Source organism: Fukomys damarensis, unplaced genomic scaffold, assembly GCF_012274545.1.
Source record: "Fukomys damarensis isolate Sample0158 unplaced genomic scaffold, DMR_v1.0_HiC HiC_scaffold_38, whole genome shotgun sequence".
In the NCBI taxonomy this organism is placed as follows: domain Eukaryota; kingdom Metazoa; phylum Chordata; class Mammalia; order Rodentia; family Bathyergidae; genus Fukomys; species Fukomys damarensis.
Window position 1 is genome coordinate 75087830 of NW_022900950.1, and position 25286 is coordinate 75113115.

Consider the following 25286-nt stretch of genomic DNA (forward strand, 5'->3'; position numbering starts at 1 on the left):
TTAAAAGGGTGATAACTTTAAATATTTTTCATAGTATTTTTTGTAATTTTAGAGAAATCCTTAAGGAACCAATATAGCACGTGTAGAAGAAACAGTTTTTTGAAAGGTGGCAGTTCCTTCAACTTCCTTTTCTTACTATATTTATATAAAACTGCATCCTAAATTTTTATTTAAAAAATAATAAATGATCCCAGTGTTATACATTTTTCATCACTTGTCTTCCCATTCTTGTATGTGTGTAGTAGGTTCATGGAGAAAAACTCAGAAATAAGGTTTGCAAAATAATCAGTGGATAAACCTGGTTAGTTCTGAGTGGGGAGCTTTTGATTATTTTCCCATTTTTATATTCCTCTATTTTGTTTAAACTTTGTAATAAACACGAACTTTTCATTTAAATAAATGGAAATACCACAAAATAAGTATGTCACAGACGTTCCAGGATAGGAATTTGCAGTCTGTTGAGGAAGACAGGCTATTTCAGTATAATCAAGCACCAAGATTAGTATGCACTAGAGGGCATTTCAGAGGCTGAAAAGTCATCTTAGGCTCCAGTGGCCACTGGAAGCCCCTAGAGCAGGTGGAAACCTCTGTGAGTAGCACATAGAGAGGCAGAGCAGGGGCTGGGAATGTAGCTCCATGGCGCCGGGCCTGCCCTGCAAGTGCAAGGTCCTGAGTTTGATCCCTGGTACCAAAAAAGAAAGGCAGAATAGGGAAAGTGGCAGGGACACCCCAGCTCCAGAGGCAGAGGTTGTGTGTGCATCCACAGCTGCCTGTTGCTCAGGGAAGGGAAGGAAGGTTCCGAGTGCTCCTAGATTGTGAGGGCCCTTGCATGCTGATGAAAAATGCAGACTTCATTTTCTCAATCTCAGCAGGAAACGGAAATGATGACTTAGGTGAACTTGAGCAACAGGAAGAGGGTTGTGTGTGCAGAGAATTGGAGAACGGTTGCATTGTATGAGGTTTCAGATTTAAAAATTTTTAAAGTACCTATTCTAAAGCAGAAGTCAATTTGGAGGATTGAGCCTGTTGCTAAATTCTTGCTATAAATGGAGGGAGGGCGAGGGTGGCTACCCAGTTGTAAACAACCTGTAGGCTGTGATCTTCTTAAAAGGTATTAATGGCATATCTTTCTGTTCAGTTTCACAAAGACTAGCAGATTGCCTCTTACATAGTACCTGTATAGTTGTTCAGTACATGCTTTAATGAATGTGTGAAGAAGACACATTTTTGGAAGATCAGCTTTGAGTGTTTTGGAGCTGGGAGTGGAGAGGGAAGAGGTGAATGCCAGCTCTCTTCCAGAAAGGGTGCTGTTGTTCTGCCAGGAAATAGGATGTTATTAAGGCCTGTATTTGGGCACAAGAAGGGGTAAAAAAAAGACAGATGGAGGCATTTTAGGAGAAAATCCATCAGGACTTCTTAATAGAAGTGTCATCTGTTTTTATGTAGCCACTTGTAAAAGAGAACTCAAAGGTTCAAAACCTAGGTACCTAGAAGATGAAGAATTCTGATTTATGTGACAAACACATTTGTTTATCTTTCAAAGCGGTGTTGAAAAGTGGGGATTATTTTAGCTCTTTTACCTCGTAGAGTTGATATAAATGATTGCCCCGAGAGGTCCTTAGAATGGCAGTGTTGGTGAAGAAATGACAAGTTAATAAGTACCAAAGAGGTGACAGTGAGCATTACAAAAGCTGAGGCTAGACATGGAGGCAAGATGGAGTAGACAGTGAGGGATGAGTCAGGCCTGAGCTTAGGACGGGGGTTAGCTCTGTGCAGCAGCGTGGCCTGGGCTCTCCGGGGCAGGCGCAGCCTGCGTTGGAAGCTCAGGCTGCGTGGAAACTGCAGATGGGTGGAAGGTGCAGAAATAAAGAAGTACAAATAGGCCAAAGGATGAAGGGACCTGCTCTCAAACAGAAATAGTCAGCACATAGGAGGGAATGAAGGAAGATACGAGTTGTTTTAGGTTTGTTTTTTGACAGTTTGTGTTGTGGGGTGGTGCCTATCAATGAGTTATGTCCCATTGGCCCCTGAAAGTAGGTGTTAGCCTCATCTGCTTTTGGTGTGGGCTTTGAAGACTTGCCTTTGTCCTGCAGTGGAAGAGAAGCCAGGACTCGGGGGACCTTGCCCTCTGATAGCGCCATGGGAGTAGCAGCACTGATGCTGGCGCTCATCTGCTGTATTGGGTGCCATCCCTCTGCCCCAGCTCTGCTCCCAACCCCAGTCTTCCGCAGGCCCCCAGGCCAGACGCAACCCTCTACACTGCTTCCCTCCTTCCCTGGGGTCTTTGCCATTACATTTGCCATTACATCTGTCCTGGAGCCATGCAGTTCTTGCACTTGCTCCCTGTGGGTGGGTAAGGCCTCCCTCTGCTGGTTTGAGTCTGTTTGACACTCGTCCCTACTCGTTTATATGACAAGCACATTTGTACCTCTTTCGAAGCGATGTTGCAAGGGGGGGCTAATAACTGGCTGTTTGGCCTCCTAGGGGTGCCAGGGCGAGGCCAGCCTGAGGGGTCTGACTGAGGTAGGCCGAAGGTCATCTCCAGCTAAGTCAGCCAGTGTTTTGTGCTGCAAATGTGGAGGCTGTCCTTTGTCCTTTCTTGGCTGCTTTTCTGACTCCCTGTTTTGTGGAACTGTTTCTTAAGGTCCCATGCGATTACTTTCCATTTCATTGTTCATTTGCAGAAAGCCATTCTCAATAAACACATTCCCCAGTGCAGTGCACAGTGTTTGTTTTTCTTGTGCATTCTTAAGGCCTAACTGCAGCCTAGAAAATTGTGTAAATCTGTCTATAGTACATGGAGATCATTCCTCTAGATTTATTGGCAAGGAAGGCTGCAGCCCAGGTTTGGAAGCCGTAAATTGAATTTTAACCCTACCCTTGGCTTTTTTATTTTCTTTCAGGCAGATTTTTTTCCCTGGAAAAAGCAATTCATTGTTACTATAGAAGCATAAAAAGAAGAGAGAAAAGATTCATCCAAAATAAACCACTTTTTACATTTTCTGTATTCTATTTTCTATGCAAAAATTTTTTAAAACTTTATTAAGTGTTAAGAGAATAACATCACTGTGTATCCATATAACGTTATAATTCTGATTTATGCGGTTGAAAAATTGGGAAACTTTATTTTTGGTGGTTACATAAGATTTCATCATTTAGCTGTACAATAATTCAAACCATTCTCCTAAAATGGATATTAAAATTATTTCCAGTGTTTTACTTTTATAACTTACTCTTTGATGAACAATTTCACTCATAACTCTTACCTGTATTCCTGATGTATCCTAGTTTGTGGATTTGAGGAAATGGATGAAAAGAGCCAGGGATTTAGCTCAGTGGCACTGTTCCTGCTTCACAAGTGCAGGGTTGAGTTCGATCCCCTGTACTGGAAAATTTTTTTTAAAAAAAGAAGAGATGAAAGGGAAACGATTATTTGAGTTCCTCAGGTGTACTGCCAGGTTGTTTTGCAGAATATTGCTACCCATTTATGTTCACATGCATGTTCTGCAAAGACACTAGCTTCATTCTCTCTGCAGCCTTAGTTTGCAAAACGTGTGTGTGTGTGTGTGTGTGTGTGTGTGTGTGTGTGTGGTAGGAATTGAACCTAGGACCTCATTAATACTAAGCATGTGCTGTATCTCTAAGCTACACCCAAGCCCTTGAGCAAAACCTTGCTCAGTGTGATAAGTAATCACTGTGGGCTTTGTATTGGTTTTGGTGCTAGCATTGAAGCCAGAGCCTTCAGCATTCCAGGCAAAGCCAGGCTGCTGAGCCACACCTCCAGCTTTGAGCCATTGTTCTTTGGTTGTCATTTCCTTGGCTCCTCCCTAGAGGAAGACGAATATTTTCCTTTTCCTTTTTTTTTGTAAAATTATAAAAAATTGAATCATCCATGGAAAAATCCTATCACTGAAAAGAAATTCTATAAATTAAGAAGCAGCATGTACCAGCTCCCACAGTGAATTGTAATCATTATGTACTGCAGACATGCATAATGAAAATGTAAATATGAACTCAGTGCCCAACCAGAGGCAGTCACTGCTGCAGGATCTGCTTCCCCAGCCACTGCCAGGTATTTGCAGATGTAGACATGCTGTATAATGACCTTTGTGTTTCTGAAACCAGAATGGAAAGATGAGATACAAGCTAGTATATAAGCTGCCTTTTAACAATATTATTTTATTATAAAATATTCTAGATGAATTCATTATGGTATTTTGCCTTTTCTGTTTCTTTTGTGAATTTGTATTTCATGTCCCTCGCCCATTTTTCTATTAAATGTTAGTGGAATTTTTTCTTATTTTCTGTAAGAACACTTACACGGCAAGCCATTAATTCTTTGTCCATTAAATATTTTGTGTCATCTATTTTTTTCAATTTGTCCTTTCTCTTTTTTTTATTCATTTTTACTTATTGTGGTTTGTAAGAATGCCTTTGTTTCATTGATCTTTGGTTTCTCCTCTTGGATTTCTTCCTTTGCTTTTATTAAAGTGTAAGGTCTCCTTCTCTGCCCTGACATCCATTCCATGGTCACCTTTGTTGGGGAGCTCAGAGAATGTAGTAGTTCGTATGGTTCATTAGTGTTGGTGACCTGGAGGCCTCGTGGAAACTGCCCACTAGGTGCCAGGCCATTTACTCCTTGTAGGAGTGTGGTGTTCCTCTCCACGGCTCCTTTTGTTTCCTGGTCAGCCTTGCCTTCCCTTGTGTGAGGCCCTCTCCCAGAAGAAAAGTTAGCTTTTTCTCCCTCGTCCTCCTGCTTCTGGACAGGTCTGTTGCTTTGGTTCTTCATTTTGCTCCCTGCCCCCCTCTACCCGCTGCCTCCATCTTGGGCCTGTTCTCCGTCACAATTTCACCAACCCCCACCCGCCTTACCTGCCATTTGGCTCTGGGTGGTGCTGACCTCCCAAAGGAAGAAATCATCTGCTAATTTCCCCTTCCTCATTGTGTGTTCTTTTTGCTTTTTTGTCCATACCCTCATCCCATCCCTGTTGTGTGGCTCTCAGACTTTGAGTCTTGGTAGTTGCACTCATGGCTCTGAGGCCAGCTTGTCTAGCATTCTCCTTGCTTTTCTGATAATCAGAGAATTCCATGATGCTTCTGAACTCCACATCCTACCTCTTAGTTGTCCTAAATGGATTTTACCTTCTGCATTGCATAGGGTGACAGTTCCAGCCATCTTTTTTTTCTTCTTCTTTTTTGGTACCATCAGTCGAACTCAGGTTCTTGTCCTTTCAAGGCAGGCGACAGAACCACTGAGCCAAATCCCTGGCTCTCAGTTCCAACCATCTTGATGGGAGGAAGCCAAGTGTAGAGTGACTGCTGACCAGCTCATACTTTTCTGACCCCACTTATAGAGACTGATCCTTTATTTGTGCCTGACCCTGGAGGGCGAGAGAGGCTCAAGAACTTGTGTTGAGAAGCCTTTGATGACTTTGTGAGCGGTCAAGGTGGGATGGGGAAAGCTGCCCCCAAGTACACAGGAACAGTCCATCAATAAATATAGTACTGCGTATCGAGTGTGTCTTTTTAGTGTCAGACTTACAGCATATGGTCCTACTGCTACAGGATAGGGTTTTGTGGATTTGACTTCTCAGTGATTGTTTGTCAGCACTGAGGATTGAACCTGACACCTCCATTCTGCCCTACATCCCAACCCTTTTTAAAATTTTAGTCAAGGTCTTGCCTAAATTGCCCAGGCTGGACTCAAACTTGCAGTCCTCCTGACTCAGCCTCTCAGAAAACTGGGGTTATAGGCATGCACTATTATGCCCAGCAGTTTGTCAAGTTTTTAAATGCCTTTAGAATCAGGAAAAAAAGTTACTACATACTTGTTACAGCGAAAAATTTAAAGAGTATAAAAGTGAAAGCACAAGTCCCTTAGTCTCATCACAAATGTAAATGTATTTCTAGGACTCTTATATCCCAGACATAGGACATATAGCGATCTAGGTAGGAAAACATTTTCTTTTTCTCCCTCCATGTCTGTGTGTCAGGTGCATACTAGAACTTCATTTATCCCTACCAGTATTTCTGGACCAACCCTCTGAAAAAGAAGTTTTTGCTTTTTATGAAGTATGCATTGTAAGCGTCCATAGGAAGGTGACTTGGGGACTAGGGGATCTGCCTCTGTCCCGGTGAGGCTCCTGTTCCTTGAAGCCTCTAGACAACAGGGCCGTTTGTTTCCAAAAGGACCTGATATGCTTTGCTAAGCTCTGGGGTCTCAGCTGTGAGCTCCCACACCTCCCACCTGCTGCTGCTTGCTCCCCTTGAAGTGGTAGCGAGTGGAAGAGAGCAAGTAGGTGGGAGGGATGGTCACATTGAAAGAGGAAAAAGCCCACATGAAAATACACAAAAATGTGACATGTTTATCATATGGATTATATATCATTTTATATGTTATGTTTATATAGATGAAGCTTTTCAGGAACACATTTAGAAAAGACGAAGCATAGTCCTGCTTTACTTACTCATGAAGCTAAAAGTAGTTTGGACCGTTCTTTGCAGATCTGACTGTTCTCCTAGAGTCATCTGTAAATAAACAGAAACAAATGCACAGCTAACTCCTCAGCTGAGTTGTAATCTGATTTTTCTCCGGTAGTGATTCATATGAGTCGCACGTACCACATCAGCAGGTGGAGGCTGGCGGATTTATTGCTGATGAAGCCAGCAGCAAGCCGGCCACAAATTGCTAGCAGATGTTTCTCCTTCTTAGCCCCGTAGGAATTTTATAGGCAACAGTTCTTTTTTTCTTCTCTTTCTGAGGAGCTTGAGGGAAGTAGGGAAATGAAAACAAGGATTGAGAAACATGCCTTAGTTTTCACCATCGCTGAATGTGTACTGAATACAGATGGACCTGGTCTTTAGAAGTCTAAAAAACAGAAACAACTGTAGGTCCTTCTTCATGTTGGGTCATTTTAAACCACTAAACTTTTCCTTTTTCCTCCTTAGCAGGAAGATCCTTACAGGAAGAAGAAGCTTCCGGAGAAAAGAGAAGGAAATGTACAAAATCTAAATTGGAACAAAAATCGAACCTGTAGAAAAAATAAGAAGAGGGGTGTTGCTCAGGTCTCAAGGTATATCATTTTTATAGTCCCTTCACAATTCTGATCTAGTTTTCACTTTACAATTCTGCATTTCGCTGTTATCTTTTATTTCTGTAAGTTGGGCAGATAAGAGAGTATAATATAGCCTCTTGAGATTGAAATATATTTGTAAAATTGACTTACATTTTCTCGAAAATACCTTGAAGTTTTAGGGAAAAGCCTAGGCCATCCCTCCATGCGCAGACCTCTCTTCTGCCTATGGTGCAGGTGCTGGAGAGAGCACAGGCTGCAGGCAGGCCTCTGTTCCCACCTGGGCCACGTACACTGGTGATAATGAGGTAGCATGGTCCCCACGTCCATGCCCTTCACCTCAGGCCTGCGGAAGAGGCTCCTTCCAGCCAAGGGAAGTGAGGCACCCAGACACAATGTGTTGGTGAGGGCAGAGCCAGGATGGGACCCAGGCAGTTTGGCACTGTGCTTTGGGAACCTGGCTTCCTTGAGGTGTGTAGCCTCCCCGAGGTTTTATTTTCTTGTCTGTAAAATGAAGGAGCTGTATGGTATTTTGTGGGAATCCTTTATTGGCACAAGTAAAAGAAGTAGCCTCCTAAATCTAATCTGAGTTCTTATATAAGGCTTCCCATGCCTGACACATGGACAAACAGGAGGAGCCTGCAATCCAGAACCGCTCTCCTGCCCTCACCTCCCCAGGCCTGGGGTGGAGTCCTTCTGGGTCTCTCCTGCCCTGAGGATGCCCCTGCCAGGCCTTCATTTCATGTCCTGCTCCTGGTCACAGCTGTCTGTGCATGGGTGTGAAAGCCTGCTTTCCACTTAGGACCCTTTCTGTCCTCCTGACTCAGTGTTTTCTTCTGCGTCTGCTGTCTAAAGATTTCCCTTTCTTGTGAGCTCAGCTAGGTATTTGAATGGGTTTCCGTCGAATTCCTCTCCAGCAGTTCCATGCGGTGTGGGTAGTGCCCCACCCTACTGAGTGTGATGCTGTTCTTGTGTCTGTCCCCAGACCCCAGAGGCTGCCATCCAGAGCTTGGAACCCCTCACTCGGCCTTGTCACCCACCCTGATGCGTCCCATGTGTGTTCCTGGTGACCAGCAGAGCCCTGGGTGGTTCCCAAGCTCCTACAGCCAGCTCACATGGAGAGTCAGCAAAATGCAAATGTGAAAGACCAAACGCACTCATGATTAACTCATTGACAACACCAAGCTGGCTGTTAGCGGGTCATATTCTTCATTGAAGCCTAGATTATTTGGACTAAATTATTTGAAAGCTACAGTGCAGTATTCCAAGTCAGACCTTGCTGCAGTTTTTTTTTTTAAACATATATCTTCGTAAACATGTGATTGACCAAGATAATTTTAAAGAATTCTGTTTTCCTGGACTGGGGACTTAGCTCAGTGGCACCGTGCCTTCCTGGCAAGCACAAAGCCCTGAGTTTAATTCCCAGTATTGGGGAAAAAAAAGAATTCGATTTTCTTGGATATGAACATATAGAAAGATACAAAAGAAGAATGCAGTTTCATCAGTAAAATGTTAGGATACCTTTTTTTTTTGGTACCGGGGATTGAACTCCAGATCTTACACTTGCAAGACAGGCGGTGACACCACTGAGCTAAATCCCCCACCTTTAGGATACATTTTTAAAGCAGATTTCTGAGATGCTAAAGAAATAATTAAATTGTTAAAAAAAATAAATAAATAACTTCCAAGCATTCTGTAGCTACTTCACAGTGTTTTGAGCATGTGATGCTTAGGAAGTAGGGGTAGTAGTTGTTGGGTTGTCTTGTTTCATTTCTGCCCACAAATCCTTTGTGCCCTGGTCAGAGGTGGCAGGGAGTTTCTAAGCTGGTGAAATGGTTTGCCACATCTCACATTCTTGATCTTCTTACCTGCCGTGCTACAACCTGACAGTCAGTGTCAGACTGGACCATGTGACAGACTCTCATTACCTGTGCGTTCTCATTTCTGTGCTGCTGTTTACAAAGTTGTGTTGTGATTCTTCCCTCAAGGAGTGCGTAGTCCAGTTGGAGAGGTTTGTTTAGCTGGAAAGCCTTGGAGGAAGAATTTTATTCTGTTTTTCCTTGTAGCCATAATAGCTTTCTTGACAGTGTATAGACCATAGTGGTCGCTCAGCAGATGTTTGCCCAATGCCTGAGGACGTATTTAGCAATCAGTACCTTCTGTGAACTAGCACGGAGCAGGTTTATCTATTGAAAATCAAGGGCCAGGGATTTAGCTCAGTGGTGCCGCTACCTGCCTCACAAGCTCAAGGTCCCAGGTTCGATCCCCAGCCAAAAAAAAGGAAACAATGTAGGAGCCCTGGGTTCTGGTCCTGAGCCTGATACTTAACAGACTGACCCTGAGTGCCCTTGTGGAATCCTTCTCTAAAATAGGAAAATGTGTGCTGCCAAAGCAAGTACTGAAATATGAAAATAGATTAAATGGTTCTAATGTAATTTATGTTCCAGAATAGCAGCATGGTTTTTTGTTGGTGTAAGTGCTGGGGATGGAACCCAGGGCCTCGTGCTCGCTCATCACACACTCTGCCCCTGAGCGACACCTACTCTGATTCTCCAGCCTTTCTCTTTTTCTTATTGATGTCCCTTACTTGCTTATCATACTCTCCCACAGACCTAAGGAGAAGAGGCCTCAGCTTGTCCCAGATTCATATTTTCACTTCCAGTGAGTCTCATGGGGAGTATGTATTTGTTACTCATGATAAAATATGATTTTTAAAAATCGCTATTTATTTTTATGGCTCCTCCAGGCCTTCTGAAGAGAATGAACTAAAGCTTGTGTGTGGTGACTTTGAGAGGTCTGAGTTGAGTGGCGACATCCATGTAAGAAGCTGGTGTATGCAGGAAAACACTGAGGAGATTTGTAAATCAGATTCGGCAACTGAAAACAGCTTACCTACTGCACAGAGACAGGCAGGTATGTGCTGGCACAGAGCTGAGAATAGCATGGTTTCTGTTCGCATAAGGAAGTGTCCAGTATGCAAACACCATCTCCTTGGTCACTTTACAAGCAATGTGGCTAACAGAAAGCTGTCAGGGTGAGACCAGAAAGCTAAGATTCTTTTTGAGTTTGTGCCGGCCTTTCCTGTTGCCTGCTAAAATCTGGCCGTTCTCATGCATATTGCTGAATGAACAGGATGCTTGGTCAGCCCTGGGAGACAGTGCCACCCACCCTGAGCCTCGCGGTTTCTATACGGAGGCAAGCCACTGCCCTGGCAAGGGGAAGAAGGGAGGAGGATGGGGCAGACGGCCACGGAGTTGGCACAGGGTGGCGAGGAGTTTGCAGTCCTCCTGGTCTGCGCCTGCTTTCCCCGGATGTGTGGTGGTGGTGTGCACCAGCCGTAGAGCTGTCTTTTATCTGCTCTCTCCTCCCCTTGACATAATATTGTTTTTCGGTCTTTTTGGAGATTCTTCACACCCACATATCAGTAGTACTTTGAGTTGTAGTGGACAGCTTAATAAAAAGGGAGAAATGACCTGTATGTCTCTGGCCCAATAAAGTAGCCTCGGTTTTCTTGATAGCAGTATGTTATTTCTAGAACTGTCTTCATTTTATTTATTTTTTGGTAGTGGTGCTGGGGATTGAACCCAGGGCCTTTTGCATGCTAGGTACGCTCCCTGCTACTAAGCTGTATGCCCAGCACCCAGGACCGCTTTTAGATTGAGATTCTACTTGTGCTGACCATCCTAGCCCCAGACAAGTAGAGTCAATCATCCGTAGGCAGAGTAGGCTTGGCGCATCCATTCTGTATGGAGCGTCCCGAGGTAGGTGTCACTGAACTTCAGTCTTCTGCTCACTAAGCACCTGTGGCAGGTCCTCAGGCCAACCCTGGTCATTTCCTAATCCCGCCTCTCCATTTGTCAGCATTGGCACCAGGCTGAAATGGCCTCAGTGTAGCACAGCTTCTCTCTCACCTCCTCCAGAGGGTTACCGCGAGAAGCCTGAGAAGAAATGTGCAGCCAAGTTTTGCTCTGACTCCAGCTCTGACTGCGGGAGCTCCTCTGGCAGCGTGCGTGCCAGCCGGGGCAGCTGGGGCAGCTGGAGCAGCAGCGGCAGCTCGGATGGTGACCGGAAGCCCACGGTGGGGCCGCAGCTCTTTCTGCTGTCCAGTGAGTCTTGGGGTGGCCCTCGGCGAGCCCATGTGCCCAGCACCTGCTCTAGATCTGCCTCACGAGGGAGAAGAGGGCGGCAGCTTTGAGGCTTTGTTGTGCATGCCATTTACTTTCTCTTTTCTCCTTATTCTTCCTCCTTTCCTGCTAATCGTCATTGTTAATACTTGTGTCTGACAGTTATCAAAGAGCTGTATGTTTGTACACTTGTTTTTATTGTGGTAAAATATATGTAATACCTAATTTTATTATTTTAGATGCGTCCATACTGCTTTGCAGCCATCACTACATCTCTCTCCAGGATGTTTTGCTGTTCCGAGCTGTCCCTACTAAACAAGGGCTCCCCATCCTGGCCTCAGCCCTACCCTGTGGCCCTGGCGCACCTCTCTTCTGCTTTTGTCCCTGCCAACTTGAGCACTTTAGCTGTCCCATACAAGTGGGGTCATGTAGTGCGATTGCCTCTTTTTGTGACTGGCTTATCTCACTGGGCACAGTGTCCTCGTGCTTCTGCATGTGTCCGTGTGTTCCATGATTGTACAGGCCTCCGTGATCTGTCTACATTGTGTTTTGTTACTAATTGATGGGGAGGGTTGCTTATTTAGCTATTGTAAATATGAATGTCTTCCTTTATTTTTGAGAAATTTAATGACACAGGAGAGATCAAAGAAGCATGTATATTTTTATTCAGAAATAAATTTCTACATTTGCTTCTAGTATTTTTTTTTTTGAGAAGAAAACACTTTATCTTCTGCTTTCTTTTCCTCTCTCAATCACTGCTGTTATGATATGGTGTATAGCTAGTCCATTTTAAATTTTACATTCATATGTCCATCAACAGAACGTAGAGTGCTTATTTTTAACTTAGATAAATGAAATCCTACTTGAATATTCTGTCTTGCTTTTTTCACTCAGCATTATTTTTATAGTCCTTTGTCCAAAAATGAGTTTATTCCTTTTAACTGATTTTTCAGAACAGTAAACTTTTAACCTCACATCTTGTGACACCTTGTATTTGTCGGGCCACTCACACAATGCCCAGGAGCCAGTGTGTAAGCTGCATTTGAAGATTATGTAACTATAGAGAAATGCCCTTCCTGTAATAAATGGTGTAAAAGACCAAAGAAGCAAAGCATATATGGAGTATGACTCCAGTTTTTTACACAAAGATAAGAGTAAAAGGGATTTTAAGGCAATATACCTAGTGTCCATAATGGTAGGATAATTGTAGGCAATTCATAATTTTGTCAAACTTTGACTTCTTTTTGTAGATTTCTACAGTAGACGTATATTGCCTTTATAAACTAAAGGAGTGAGCACTGTATGCATAGCTAAATTTCTTTATCAAAAGTTATATTAAAAAGTTACACAATATTGATAGTTCTGACTCTTCTTTACAATGCAATATATTATTAATCCAAAATTCATAAAGGTTGTTTTTTTATTAACTTTTCAATGAAAAGATAAATTATAAAAGGCTATTAAAAATTAAATGACTGTGACTATATAATTTTAATGTGAAAAATAAATTGTTCATTGGGATTAACGATACTAGTAATCTTCGCGTCCTAGTACTGAATATATACATTTGAGTTCTTTTTTTTTAACTTGTAATAATTTTTTTTAATGCAGGAGACAGTGTTTCCCAAAGCGACTTTTCTTCTGGATCTCCCATCTCTGTGAACCTTTCTCATCACATCTGCAGCCCCACGTAAGCTTTCTGTTTTCCGGTCGTTATGATGTCTTTGGTGTACTGCCTTTTCTGTTAGTGTATTTCTTCTTTCTGCCTGTTAATATATGAAACCCTTTTAAGGATGCAGGAAAGTAAAGTTTGGTTAACCATTTGGAAGAAATGATCCTTTCAAGTAAACACAGTTTATGGATATGCTTGGTCCCTCTGTCTTCTCAGTGATATATTTAGAAAATTTGTCATTTCTGAAAGTAGAAAACAGCAGTAGTTACTAGGACAATGTAAATCATATATCCTTGGCTAGGACTTGAAATAAAATTGAACATTGATGATTCAGAAAATATGTGAGAGCCTGGTAAAAATTCACACATTATGGCTCTCATTGTGACGCTTTCTACAACACTGGACAAGGTGAAGAAGTACTCTTGTCCCTCGGTACCATAGGGATGGATTCCAGGACAGAGGCAGACACCAGAATCCACAGACACTGAGCCCCTTGCACGAGCTGCTGCTGCGTGTGACCTGTGCACATCTTTCTGTGCACCTCACTCATCGGTAGATTGCTCATAACACCTAATACCGTGTTAAGTGCTACAGATAGGTTTTGGATCATTGTTAGGGGAGGAGTGACAAGGAGAAACACGCACAAGTTCTCTACACCCTTGGCCAACCCAGGCCCAACTGCATAATGGCCATCAGCAACTACATAACTTTTACTTTTGTGAACATTTTTAGTCCATGGTTGGTTGAATTGCCAGATGCAGAATCTATGGGTGTGGGGCCCCAGTGCGTGAGACGAGTGGGGTGAGCAGGAGGACAGCGTCCCAGAGCAACAGATGTGCTTTTGGAGCCCGCCTCCTTAGGAGAAGACATGAGGACGGGAATAGATGGATGAGTGTGCCGAGAAGGAAAGTCGGCTGGCAGGCAAGGAAAGCTCTGTGTGAACCTTTTGTTAGAAGTGGAAAGTAAACTAGGGATTCAGAACTGCTGCTACCTGGAAGTAGGCAGTTTTTCGACTGCAAGGCTATCCTTGTTACCTAGGTAAAATATTTTACTGTTGGCTTTTACAAAGCGAGGCTTTTCTGGATCTTGGGAGTTGTTCAATATTCCTCTTTCTGGCTGTGTACCTTTATGTCTCTGATATCTGTGTGCCTCTTGGGAAGAACTCATGTAGAAACTCGATTGCATGTGGTTGTGCACCGTGTGAGTTTTCAGTACAGAAGTGTCATAGTCCTCTGCTCCCTTTCCTCAGAGACGTGATTCACCTCCCACCGTATGCAGAGCCTTCCTGTCCCAGCCTTCCCGCTGAGCCCTCAGGTGTCGAGGAAGAGAAAGGTGAGGCCAGTCCCCTCACAGTGGATACCTGCCTGCGGTTCTGTGCTGCTTTCTGGCTGGGGGGCTTGAGACAAGACTTCCAGGGGCCCTTCTCGCAGATGTACTCGGAAGCCCTAGGAAGGTGCCTGCTTCTGCACTGATGCCGAACCCCTCCTCGCACCTGAGGCACAGGCTCCACTGCACTGCAGCTTCCTTAGTCAGAGGTGACAGAGCAGAAAGGCCAGGTGTGGTCCCGGAGCAGCGAGGGCCAGCGGCAGGAGCAGTCTGTGCTCAGGCTTCCCCGCTCCTCTCCTGTCCTCTTCTGCCTCTCCAGCTCACTTGTCTCAGGAGCCTGTTAACCCTACCTCAGCTGCCGGGGTGACTGACTTCGTGCCTGTCCGGGGGCGTACAACCAAGAGCAGAGCTCCCCACATTGTCTGGTGGGGAGGACGGGGCCTTGGAGTGCAGAGGGAGTGATCGGAAGGAGACTCTGGATCCGCTGGGAGGTCGCCTCTCCTTTACTCTCTTCTCCTGCCTCTTTGCCTTGACCTTTGTCTCTTGTATTACTCAAGGGATTCTTTCCTGCCAGGTCCATGATGGGAATGTGGCAGGATGTGCCTGACTTCTACTTCATAGCATCACTTACATTAACACACCTGCTTCTGCATATATAAATATGGGATTTAAAAGCCCCTCCAGTTGTTGGAGTTTTTACTTGAAAAACATAAAGCTTCTACACAGCTTCTTGCGTACATTTTAGACTTGTCAGATTATCAACATAAATTATTTGTGAATTAAATCTAATGACTAGTCCAATAAAATAATCTTTTTTTTTTTTTTGATACCGGGGATCAGACTTGGGTCCTTGCACTTGCAAGGCAGGCCGCAGAACCACTAAGCTAAATCCCCAGCCCAAAATAATCATTTTTAATAAAAGGAAATCTAACACTTAGTAATTTGTAATTTTGTAAGGTAAGATTGGGAGGAGGTTTTGGTGGTGCTACCTTTGTTTCTCTGAAGTAATAAAAAAAGGGTAGGATTTAACTAATTGTAGGAATAATATTTATACCAAAACAGATACTCCAGACTGGGGGTGTAGCTCAGTGGTAAAGCACGGTGCTTAGCATCCACAAGGCCCCGAATACAATCCCCAGCAAAAACACACAAAAAGACCCAGATAGCTTTTAGTATATCTTATTCTGCTTTTGTTTTTGTTGTCAATTAGATTTGTAATCTAGTGTCCTGATCCATGTTTATTTGTATTTCAAGGGCCTTTTAGCTAATCTTCGTTAATGGTCTACAGTTATTTTTGTTTACCTGTTACAATCCTTGGTGAGGACCTGAGGTCACCGATAAAATAGATTTCATCCATGGCCCGTCCTCTACAAGGTTTTGGTTCTGTCTGCTTTCCTGTCCCTCACCTCCCTCGTATCCATATCCTTGCCTGCCCCAATGCCCTGATCCATGGTTAAAATCATTTCCTTGCTCTCTCCTCTGTTATTCCATGAACCTTGCAAAAACCCAGTAGTCGTGGTTTTGCCAAGTTCTTTATCTGCCCCACCTGTTCCTGGAGAGCAGCACACAACTGTGAGCAGTGTCTCTGCAGATCCCTGACCACTGGCCTCATAGGGACATAGCCCCTGCTCCTCCCCAGTCCCTCACCTTTCCTTCCTTCCTCGTCTTCTGTCTGTGCTTCTGTGCCTTCCACCACCTTAAGTGATCTTGCTTCCAGTCTTAACTGGAAATGAGAAGCAATCTGAGCCTTTCAGAATGTTCCCACTGCCCCCTCATCCACCCGGCACCTCATGCCACTCAGTGCTTCCCTCCTGCTGCACCCGGTGGAATGTCCAGTGTAGACCCTCTCCCTAAGGATGTTTCAGATGTCTTTCCTTCCTCCATCGTCACTCCTGTCTGAGGGGTCATTTCCATCAGCACACAAGCGTGCTTTCTCACCTGCCCTCTTTTAAACCCAGAAACAGCTCAGATTCCCTCTCTTGCCTGCTGTTCTAGCTGCTGTTCAGTTTCTGTGCTCCTTAGAGGAATTATGTGTTTGCTGATTCAGAATATTTTCCCTGCTCTCCCTGGAAGTCCCTGCAGCCTGGCCTTCACCACCACCACCTCCCTGACATGGTGCTTTTGGGTCTCTCGTGTTTCCCTGTTGTCAAGTCCATGGTCAGGTCTGTCTTCCATCTCCACGAGTACCTCTTGTAAATTTAGTCATTTCTTCCTCGTTGTCCACATGACTCTGGCCCTGCAGAGCATGTTCCCCAGCCCCCTCTCTGTCCATGCACCCCTTACTGGCCTCATCAAAAATTGTTAGAGAGTACTTTATTAGCCCACATAGATAAGACCTTACATATTTAATACAGTATGTTACCTTTGTACAAATGGAAAAAAATTAATTTTAATGTTTCTAGACCAAGATGGTTGTTCATTTCTATACAATGCCAACTCAACACAATAAATTGGGGTAACTTTTTCCAAAGTTAAAGTTTCCAAAAATTCAAATGATTGTATATATACTTGTATTTATATAAAAAGACCAATAATAGCAGTATGTTACACATCAATAGCAGCAACAGCTTTTCCAGATTCTGCAAGTCATCTGAACAAAATTGGAGACATAACAGCACATTCCATTAAAAAAAAATACCCAGAAAATAGCAAAGTTCTATTACTGTTGTGGTACCTGGCACCATTTTTTTCCCCATGAAGTTTATTGGTACATTTAAAGCAAACAATACGGTTACATTGATCATTGGGATCTTGTACCTTTAAACGATACATTGGGGTTCTTGTTTTATCCCCCATTCCCCTGCCCTCCCTTCACCCCCTTCACCCCCTTCACCCGTCCTATTTACAAAGACTTTTGTTTCCATTTTTTCTTTTTTCGCATTTTTTCATTTCCCTTATTTCCTTTCCCCTCCCCACCTCCCCTTTAGCCATTTTCTTCCTATTTCACACTCTCAATTATACCATTTGAACCTTATTTACACTTTTAGCTTTTCACACCAGAGAAACTATTTGGTATTTACTCAGGTGTGTCCTGTTTATTTCACTTCAGAATATAGCCTCAGTGTGCTCCCATTTAACTATCAATATCTCTATAGTTTCTCATTCTTTATGACTGAGGAGTACTGCATTTTATAGAAAAACCACATCTTTATCCAGTCAGTACCATTTTTTTATTAGCTTCTTAATCTTATTTGGAAAGAAAACGTTCTAGAGTAACATCATTAAAAATGGCTGTGATAAAGCACAGTCACTACTATGTATCATAAAGCAGATACAAGACATTTTACATTCACAGAGGTATGCTACAGTACTGTCCTACATCTGTAATACTAGAGGAAACAAGTAAAAAGGCGTTATTTCAGACTTGATTCTACTTTTCCAGCCAAGGGCCCAAAGGATGATCCGGCACAGCTCCGTAAAGAAATGTACTTCCTTGGGATTTCCTTTCTTAATGGCAGTTTAATTACTCATGACCTCATCCGCTTTCAGAGCTTTGAGTCTGAGCTCACATTCCCCACCGCTTCCGAATTTCTGTTTTCAGCTTGAGCCTTGCTGCTGAACTCCGCTGTCTCCACCACTGCCAGTTTGACATCTTCTCTTGGGGTTGCTCGCTCTGTCATCTCCCACAGACCTCTTCTTCAGTTTCCCATTTAGCCTTTCTGATTGTCCTGGCCCCAGATCTGAGAATCATTCTTGGCTTTCTCTTTCTCTTGCTGGACATGTGTCCGCTGTCCTGTTCTGTTAGCTGTCCGCCTCCCAGATGGTGTCCACTTAGCCCTCAGCCGTAACTTCTCTGCTTCAGGCTGTCTTCTCGTCCCACTTGCTGTCACAGAAACTTCACAGGCCTCCCTGCTCTACCCTCACACACCTCTAACATCTGTATTTAACACAGTAGCCGCAGAGACGTGTTAAACATATGTCAGATCACTGACAAGGGATGCGAAGCCTCTGAGATTTCTACCCTTCTTACGAGGTCACATGCCTTCGGTCCTACACACCGGCAGGAGAGCAATGACTTCTTGGTGAGAGACAAAAGACTTTCAGCACAGCAGATGGCATGCACTCTGCATATTTATATCACTTCTCCTTGGCCCTGCTGCCACGGGTGCAACACAGATGAGACAGGAGCCCCTGAACTCGGGGAACCCCATTCTCTTTTAATGGACAGGAGACGGTATCGTTCTCATGTTAGAATGAGCAGTCTTGCCACAAGGAGACATTACTGTCTCTGAGGCTCCAGCCAGCGTCTTTGGGAAGAAGAGTAGACTAAAGGCAGCAGGTGCTTCTGTTCACAAGAGATGTGAAAGCATGCACACCCATAGGGGAGTCATCTCCTTATGTGTACACATCTTATTTTATCATTCTTGTATCGGCTTCTGGTAGGTTTTCTCTTGAGTACAGCATTCCATAGGCAGTTGTTGAGTAATCGGACAGAAGATGGAACCAAAACTGATTTGTTGCATGCAACATTTAGTAGCAGCTACTATCAGGACTGTGTGGAACAGGATGAGGTCACCTGCAATTTTGACCTCAACCATGTCTTGAAAAGTCCCAGAGCCACACAGCTTTACATCCCATAAACCAGCAGGGTCAGCCTTAGAAAACCAGGCAGGTTCGTCCTCAGGTTTGTGTTGATACTTCTACCTGGAAGGAGGCGATACCTGGAGTACAGTGGGTGCATTTACAGCTGCATGAACTCTAACCTGGTCAGTGAGTTGAAGTTGACCACGATGCTTTCCAGGGTCCATGTTGGTCACTGTGGTTGATATCATCACACAAATGTCGTACTACCCCACTCTCCCTCCCTCCCTCCCTTCCTCTTCTTCCTTTCTTTGTGCTGGGGACTGAGCCCAGGACCTCATACATGCTAGACAAGCATTCTGTTACTGAGCTAAATGCCTAGCCCATATCTGTCCTTTTTGTTTTGTATTTGTGTTGAGATCGGACATTGCTTGTTTCTCAGGCTGTCCCTGAACTTCTGGGCTCGAGTCTCCCTAGGAGCTGGAGCTACAGGTACAGGTTACCACACCTAGCTAATCCATAACCATTTCTAGTCGGATGGTCCCCTCGTAGTGACGCTCACCTGTTGGATGTGCAGGAACAGGTTCCCCTAAGTGCAGCCTCATCTCAAGGAGCCTCCACACAGGGGTGTGGGCTGCATGAGCTGCTGGTGGTGGTTCCTCACACATTGGCAGGGCTCTCGGATCCTCCCTGAATCTCTGTTTCCAGGAGGAGAAGTTACTGTCTGGCTTCCATACAGGAAGTACAGTGCTGGGGTATTTGTGCTTACCTGGAACGAGAGAGTTTTGTTTTCAGTTGTTGAACTTCCTCAGATAGGGTTTTCATCAGTGACTCAGGCACAGGTGGGCAGTGTCCCCAGCACAGCCTAGCTGGCTGGTAAACTCAGGTTCCCAAATTAGTGTGCGGTTGGGTCTTGTCTGTTGATGGATGGAGACACTGCTTGAGTGCATTTGGCCTAACCTGTCCTGTTCTAGGCCACCAGGCCCATGACATCCCTCCCTCCCTCCCTGCATCCATCCATCTATCCATCCCACCATCCCACCATCTCACCACCTCACATGTAACAAGCAGTGCTGTGGCAGTGAAGATGGGCAGACGTGCAGAGGTGCTGGCAGGCATTTCTTGCAGGAGGTGCAGGAGCCAGGCTGTCCGTGCAGAGCCACAGGATGAAGAGATGCAGTTGAGCTCAGAGCTGTCCAGTCAGTGGCATCCAAGCTCTTGCATAGATGGCCGTGACAGCAGCCTGGGAGAGCTCTACCAGGACATCTTCCTTCCTGAGATGGGCTTTGGGGCGCCATAATTGTCACTGTCCACACCCTATCCCTCCTGGGTATAAGGTGCCCGCACTCACCGCCACCCTGATCTCACAGCCACAGAACCTGTTGTATCTTACTCCAGGAGCTGTGATTTCACCGTTTTCCCAGTCAGACCCTCCTTAAGCTCCCTTTCATTCAGAAGGACAGGTACAAGGGGGTCCAGTGTTTAGAAAGTACACAGAGACCCATGTGGCCCTCCAGGGGTCACTGTCCTTTGGAGGAGGGTCCTGGAGCTTGGCCCCCTCTTGCTGTACTGATGCATTCTGTCAGGAGCGTTATTCTAACGTGTCTCCAAGAGTAGTGAGAATTCTGAATGTTCGTAGTAGATCTGCGGCATCTCAATTCCTGTCCCTCTTGGTCCTGATCATGACCCAGGAAGCAGCAAGAGGTTATGATCCTCTGGGGACAGCTTTACCCAGTGACCACCACACTGGCCTCCCAGGAAGTGTAAGTCGAGGCAGGTAAGGCAGCAGAGTCAGAAGTCTGAGTTGGTTTGAGGCTGTTCCTGTGCTCAGAAGGACTTGATGCCTGGGATGACAGAGAGCACCCAGGTCCTCCAGAACCACGACTACACAGTCTGCCTCCTTGAGCAGCTGGCTGCAGGATGCGGGTTGCTCTCAAGGCCGTCTGTGTGTGGCCCAGGTGGCTTCTTGGGGAGCAGCAGCACTGTGCCCTTCAATGTGGAGTGGTAAAGAGGCTGTGCTCACAGCCGAGGGCAGATTCGAGGCCAGCAGTTTGCTGTGTGACAACAGCAGGGCCACAGCGGAAGTATGTATACCAGAATCTGCAGCCCTCTCCTCTGTGCCCCATCTCTGATGTGGTGTCCAGTGCAGGGGTGGACCTAGGCAGCAAGCGCGGGGCCCAGACGTTTGCTCAGAAGCTGAAGTTCGGTTCCATATTTCATGGCCCTGGTGAGCAGCTTCTGTAATCTGACAGTATGGCCAAGCACTGTAGGCTGTTGGCCGTAGCCAGGAGTCCTTAAACACACAGCAGAGTTCATGATGGGGAGAATTGGCCAGAGAGAGACCACATTCATTTTCTCCTGTGCGAAGTGGGCACTGAGGTTAGACAGTGGCAGCAGGCTGTGGGCACCAAGGCCTGTAGCTCAACCCAGGCATCAGTGAAGCAGGCTGAGGCACAGGGCATGTGCCATCCAGCCCACGAAGCTTCCTCCCCGATCCCACATCTTCAGTGGATGTCCTGCAGGGTCCTCAGCCACCCTAGAGTCACTGTGTTCCTTGTTAGAGCATTTGGCTGTCTGCATGGTGTGCTTGTTTCTTCATTATGTTTCTGTTCACTGGAACATCCCTGTTTACTGCTCTGTCCCGAAGTCTGTCATGGGCCTTGCAGACACAGGCCAAGTGAGTACATCTTGTCATTCAGATCAGAGTAGTCTGTACCATCTGGAGCAGAGGGCAGAGCTTGCAGCGTTGGGTGGGTGCTGTCGGGAGGGCACTGAGGAGGGGAGCTGATCTTGTTCTCTCCCTAGGTCTGTACCTGCCTGGAGACTTGTGGTCACCCCGGCCAGTGTGTGTGACGAGCAGCCTGAGCTGCACCTTGGAGAACAGCGTGCCTGCCATGATTCAGGAGCCCACCCCAGTACCCAACAGGTGCGGCCTTGCTTGCCCTCAGGGGCACCTTGCTTGGCCTGGAGGCTTGCAGGTGGGGTTTGCGTTGAGGTTGTTAGGTTGTCCTTCCACATCTTAGGACTGGGCTCTTTCTCAGATACGTGTTTTCTTTTGCTTCTTGGGGTTGCACTGTGATATTTAGAAAATAACAAAACAGGTTGAGAGAAACATGAAATAAAAGTTACAAAGCCAGTGACCCTATCATTTTTTTTTTAATTGAAAGGATGACCTATTCAGACATGAAGCAAATTTGGAAAAAAAAAAAAAGTCATTCACAGTCCCCACTCATTTAACAGAGCAAAAATTTCCATTGTCTGTGGTGGTATTATGCTTCAACGCTTAAAAATTCATAAGATCAGAGTTAGAGCATCAAAAAAACAGTTACTCAAGAGTGGCTTCTTATAGTCACTGTTGATACTGAAATGTCATTCAGTTAGAGAACCTCCAGAAAACGGTATCTTTAACCCCAAATTAGAATATTTGGCAGTAAAATCCTTTTCTCCTTGTTTATCCCATCTCTTGGCATCCTATGTCTGAAACTAAACCTTTTATTTTTTGTAGCAGTTTCATTGATTGGAGTGCAACTTGCGAAGGCCAGTTTCCCAGTGTGTACTGCCCACTGGAATTGAACGATTACAGTGCTTTTCCGGAAGGTAAAAGTTGTCGGAACAATCTTCTCGGGTCAAAGCAGGAAGTGTGTGGGCATTGGGCACTAAACTGCAGGAGTTGTGGCTTCTCATGTGGGGGCTGCTCAGTTCACAGGATCCGGCGTGAGCATCTGCCCTGTCACTTTATATGGCCCCCGAGAAAGCCCTTCCTAAGATGTCTGGGGCTTCTGCACACAGCCCTGCTCTGTGTAGTGTTTCACGTTAGGCAACAGTGGGCTTTTGGTATTTTATGCATCTTGAACAGAGTAGGAGAGGCTGGGGCTCAGTTGTTTGCAGGTCATTTTAGGCAGACAAGTGCCATATGAAGTAGTATTTCTTGTCTTTGACTTGTCAACACATTAAGGCCTTGCACTTTTGTGCCTGAGAGAAAGCTTTTCTGAGAGACTTCAAGATCTTCTCACCATGAAGACGTCAACCTTTGTTGTCTCCCATTCTTTGTAGAAAACATGAATTATGCCAATGGGTTCCCTTGTTCTGCGGTTCGGACCAGTTTTATCGATCACAACTCTCACTCTGCCTGGAACACCACACCGGGCGTGCCTGCTACCTGGGAGCATGCTGGCTTCGTTGGCTCTCCGGTAGGTGTGGTGGCTCCCTGTTGCACGACGCTTGTCCTTTCTCTGGCCTCGGTGTTCCAGTTGGCCACGCCCATGCTGATGGAAGCCTTGGTCACTGTGTGGTCATTCCGTGGGGCTTGCACGCTGTGGCTGCCCCACCTGAAACGTCCCCCAGAGCTGCACCAAGCAGACTGTTGATAAACTGAACCCAGGCTGGGGGGCACTCTGTGGGCTCCCTGCCACAAGGAAGACATAAGCCCAGGAGCTCAGTCTTTCCATTTGAAAGACCTCTAGCTGTGCGTTCTTCCTTAGATCATAAGTAAATTAGATGAGGATTTCACAGTCCTCTTTTTTTAGAAAACTGGCTTTTAAAGCAACCTGATCAGATCATTGAGAATAGTTTTAGTGATTTGCATTGACACCTTGCTATTTCCAATTTCTTCTGTAATTTTCTCTCTATTTGCACCTAAGCCCTACCTCACCAGCACCCGAAGCTTGTCTCCAATGTCTGGACTTTTTGGTTCCATCTGGGCCCCACAAAACGATATGTATGAAAACTGCTGCCCTGTCAGTCCCAGCACGGAGCACCCCACCCACATGGAAAACCAGGCGGTCGTGTGCAAGGAGTACTACCCAGGGTTCAATCCATTCCGTGCCTACATGAACCTGGACATATGGGCCACCACGAACCGCAGCGCCAACTTCCCACTGTCTAGAGACTCCAGCTACTGTGGGAATGTGTGAAGAAGTGGATTTTTAAGCAGTGTGAATAAAGAGGCTTGTGTTTTGGTTTCTAGTGTAAACTGGTTGTTGAGGTAGATTCGGACGTTGGTGGATATTTTGGCACTTTTATATGAAAATAAATTTTTTAATGAAATCTGGGTGCTCTGTTTTTTAACCCTCTAATTCAATGGAGAGACTCCACCTCTGTATGTCACAGCTTTCTGACTTCAAGAAGCATGTGAGGCACCCCCAGTGCTTGCAGCAGAATGGGAGGCTGGGTTTCTCCACCCTGGGGACTTTGACAGCTCGAAGATGGTTCTGATCCAACTGAAATGTGGCTCGGCAGTCGGGACATTTCCTGCCTTCGTCATGGCGCACCGATGCAGTCGGTGTCGAGGAAAGGTGAGCTGGGTGCTGCTGAGGGTACGCGGGGCTTCTCAGTCTTCATGCAGCCGGCTTCCGGGAAGAAGCAGAGCCTGGTGCTGCTAGTCCTGCATATGGACAGGGCCCAGTGGGTCCTGGCCTGCAAAGCCCGTAGGCGGTGCCGAAGGGGCTGGACAGCTGGCGCGTTTGCCAGACCAGCTTGTGTCTGTTGTGGGCTTTCAGTCCTCCTTGTGTACACTTGGAAAAAACATTTTAAATTTTTAATAAAAATGCTGTTTTTTTACATTTAGTTTGTACTCGTACATATTTGAGTACGATGAGTTTTGAATAGAATGCTTTCTGCATGCGCTTACTAGGGGTTTCAGTCCTGCTGAGGTCGAGCCGAGGGAGTCTTTAGTGGCCACCCCGGTATGGGGACAGAGCAAGACAGCGCTGCTCAGGCTGGAGGCAGCGGCGGTGGGACTCAGTGTGGGCAAAGCCCTGGAGATGGGTGACATTCAACAATGCCATTGTGTTCCGTGCCGCGAGTTAAAATCGTATTTTTAAAGTTATTTTAAAATGTTTTTTCAGTATTTTCTACCACAATAAAAATAATTTAGGTGGATGGGGAAAAAAAAAAAATTCCAAAGTGTTTCCAGGATCAAATTGAAAACTTCCCCACTAGGGAGAGTATATTAGAGACAAGTTCTACCACTAAACTGTTGATCTTAACTTTTCTGCTTTCATTATCCCCAGCAGGAAAACTACACTTTTTATTTATGTGAAAGGAAGTTAAAACGTTGACTTTATTGGATTATCCTTAGCCCCTGGGCTAAAATAAGTAATGGAACTGCAAGTTCTAGGAGCTGACCTTGGGGGGGGTCACAGGTACGGAACACAATGAGACAGCCAAGGTCCTGTGTTGTCACATTCTAGAAGCAGGGCAATAAAGAAGAAACACTTTCTGGTACTGCTGAGTGCTGTCAGTGCAGTGAACCGGTGATGGGGTGGGGCTCCGCACCTGAACCACAGCAAAGAGGCCGTGTGCCAATGGCCGTCGGTACCGCGTTCTAGCTGGGGAAACAGGTGCAAAGAAAGGCCCAGAGGCAGGCAGCCCTTGTGCTGGGGAGCTGGGGCCGCCCTGGAAGGAAGTCAAAGGCAGCCAAGAGGCTGGGTTCCACTCAAAGCGCAGTGGGTAGCCACAGCAGTTTCAGAGAACGCTGCCTGGTTAAAAGTGCACTGAGCCGAGGGAGCGCGATGCGGGGCCGAGAGCTGTTCGGCCCGCCCGAGGGGCACGGCCCGGCGGTAGGAGGGG

General features: G+C 45.6%; 1 protein-coding gene across 1 annotated transcript in view; it reads left to right on the forward strand.

Annotated features, from left to right (window-relative positions):
• Nucleotides 1-24250, forward strand: part of Tmem131l (transmembrane 131 like) — a 155029-nt gene extending 130779 nt beyond the window's left edge. The window contains exons 26-34 of the mRNA XM_010628002.3: nt 6949-7073; nt 9820-9986; nt 10994-11179; nt 12809-12887; nt 14119-14201; nt 21522-21642; nt 22222-22313; nt 22770-22906; nt 23357-24250. Coding sequence (XP_010626304.1) covers nt 6949-7073; nt 9820-9986; nt 10994-11179; nt 12809-12887; nt 14119-14201; nt 21522-21642; nt 22222-22313; nt 22770-22906; nt 23357-23629 — 1263 coding nt within the window. The 3' untranslated portion in view covers nt 23630-24250. The remainder of the gene's footprint in view (nt 1-6948; nt 7074-9819; nt 9987-10993; nt 11180-12808; nt 12888-14118; nt 14202-21521; nt 21643-22221; nt 22314-22769; nt 22907-23356) is intronic.
• Nucleotides 24251-25286: the final 1036 nt, after the last annotated feature.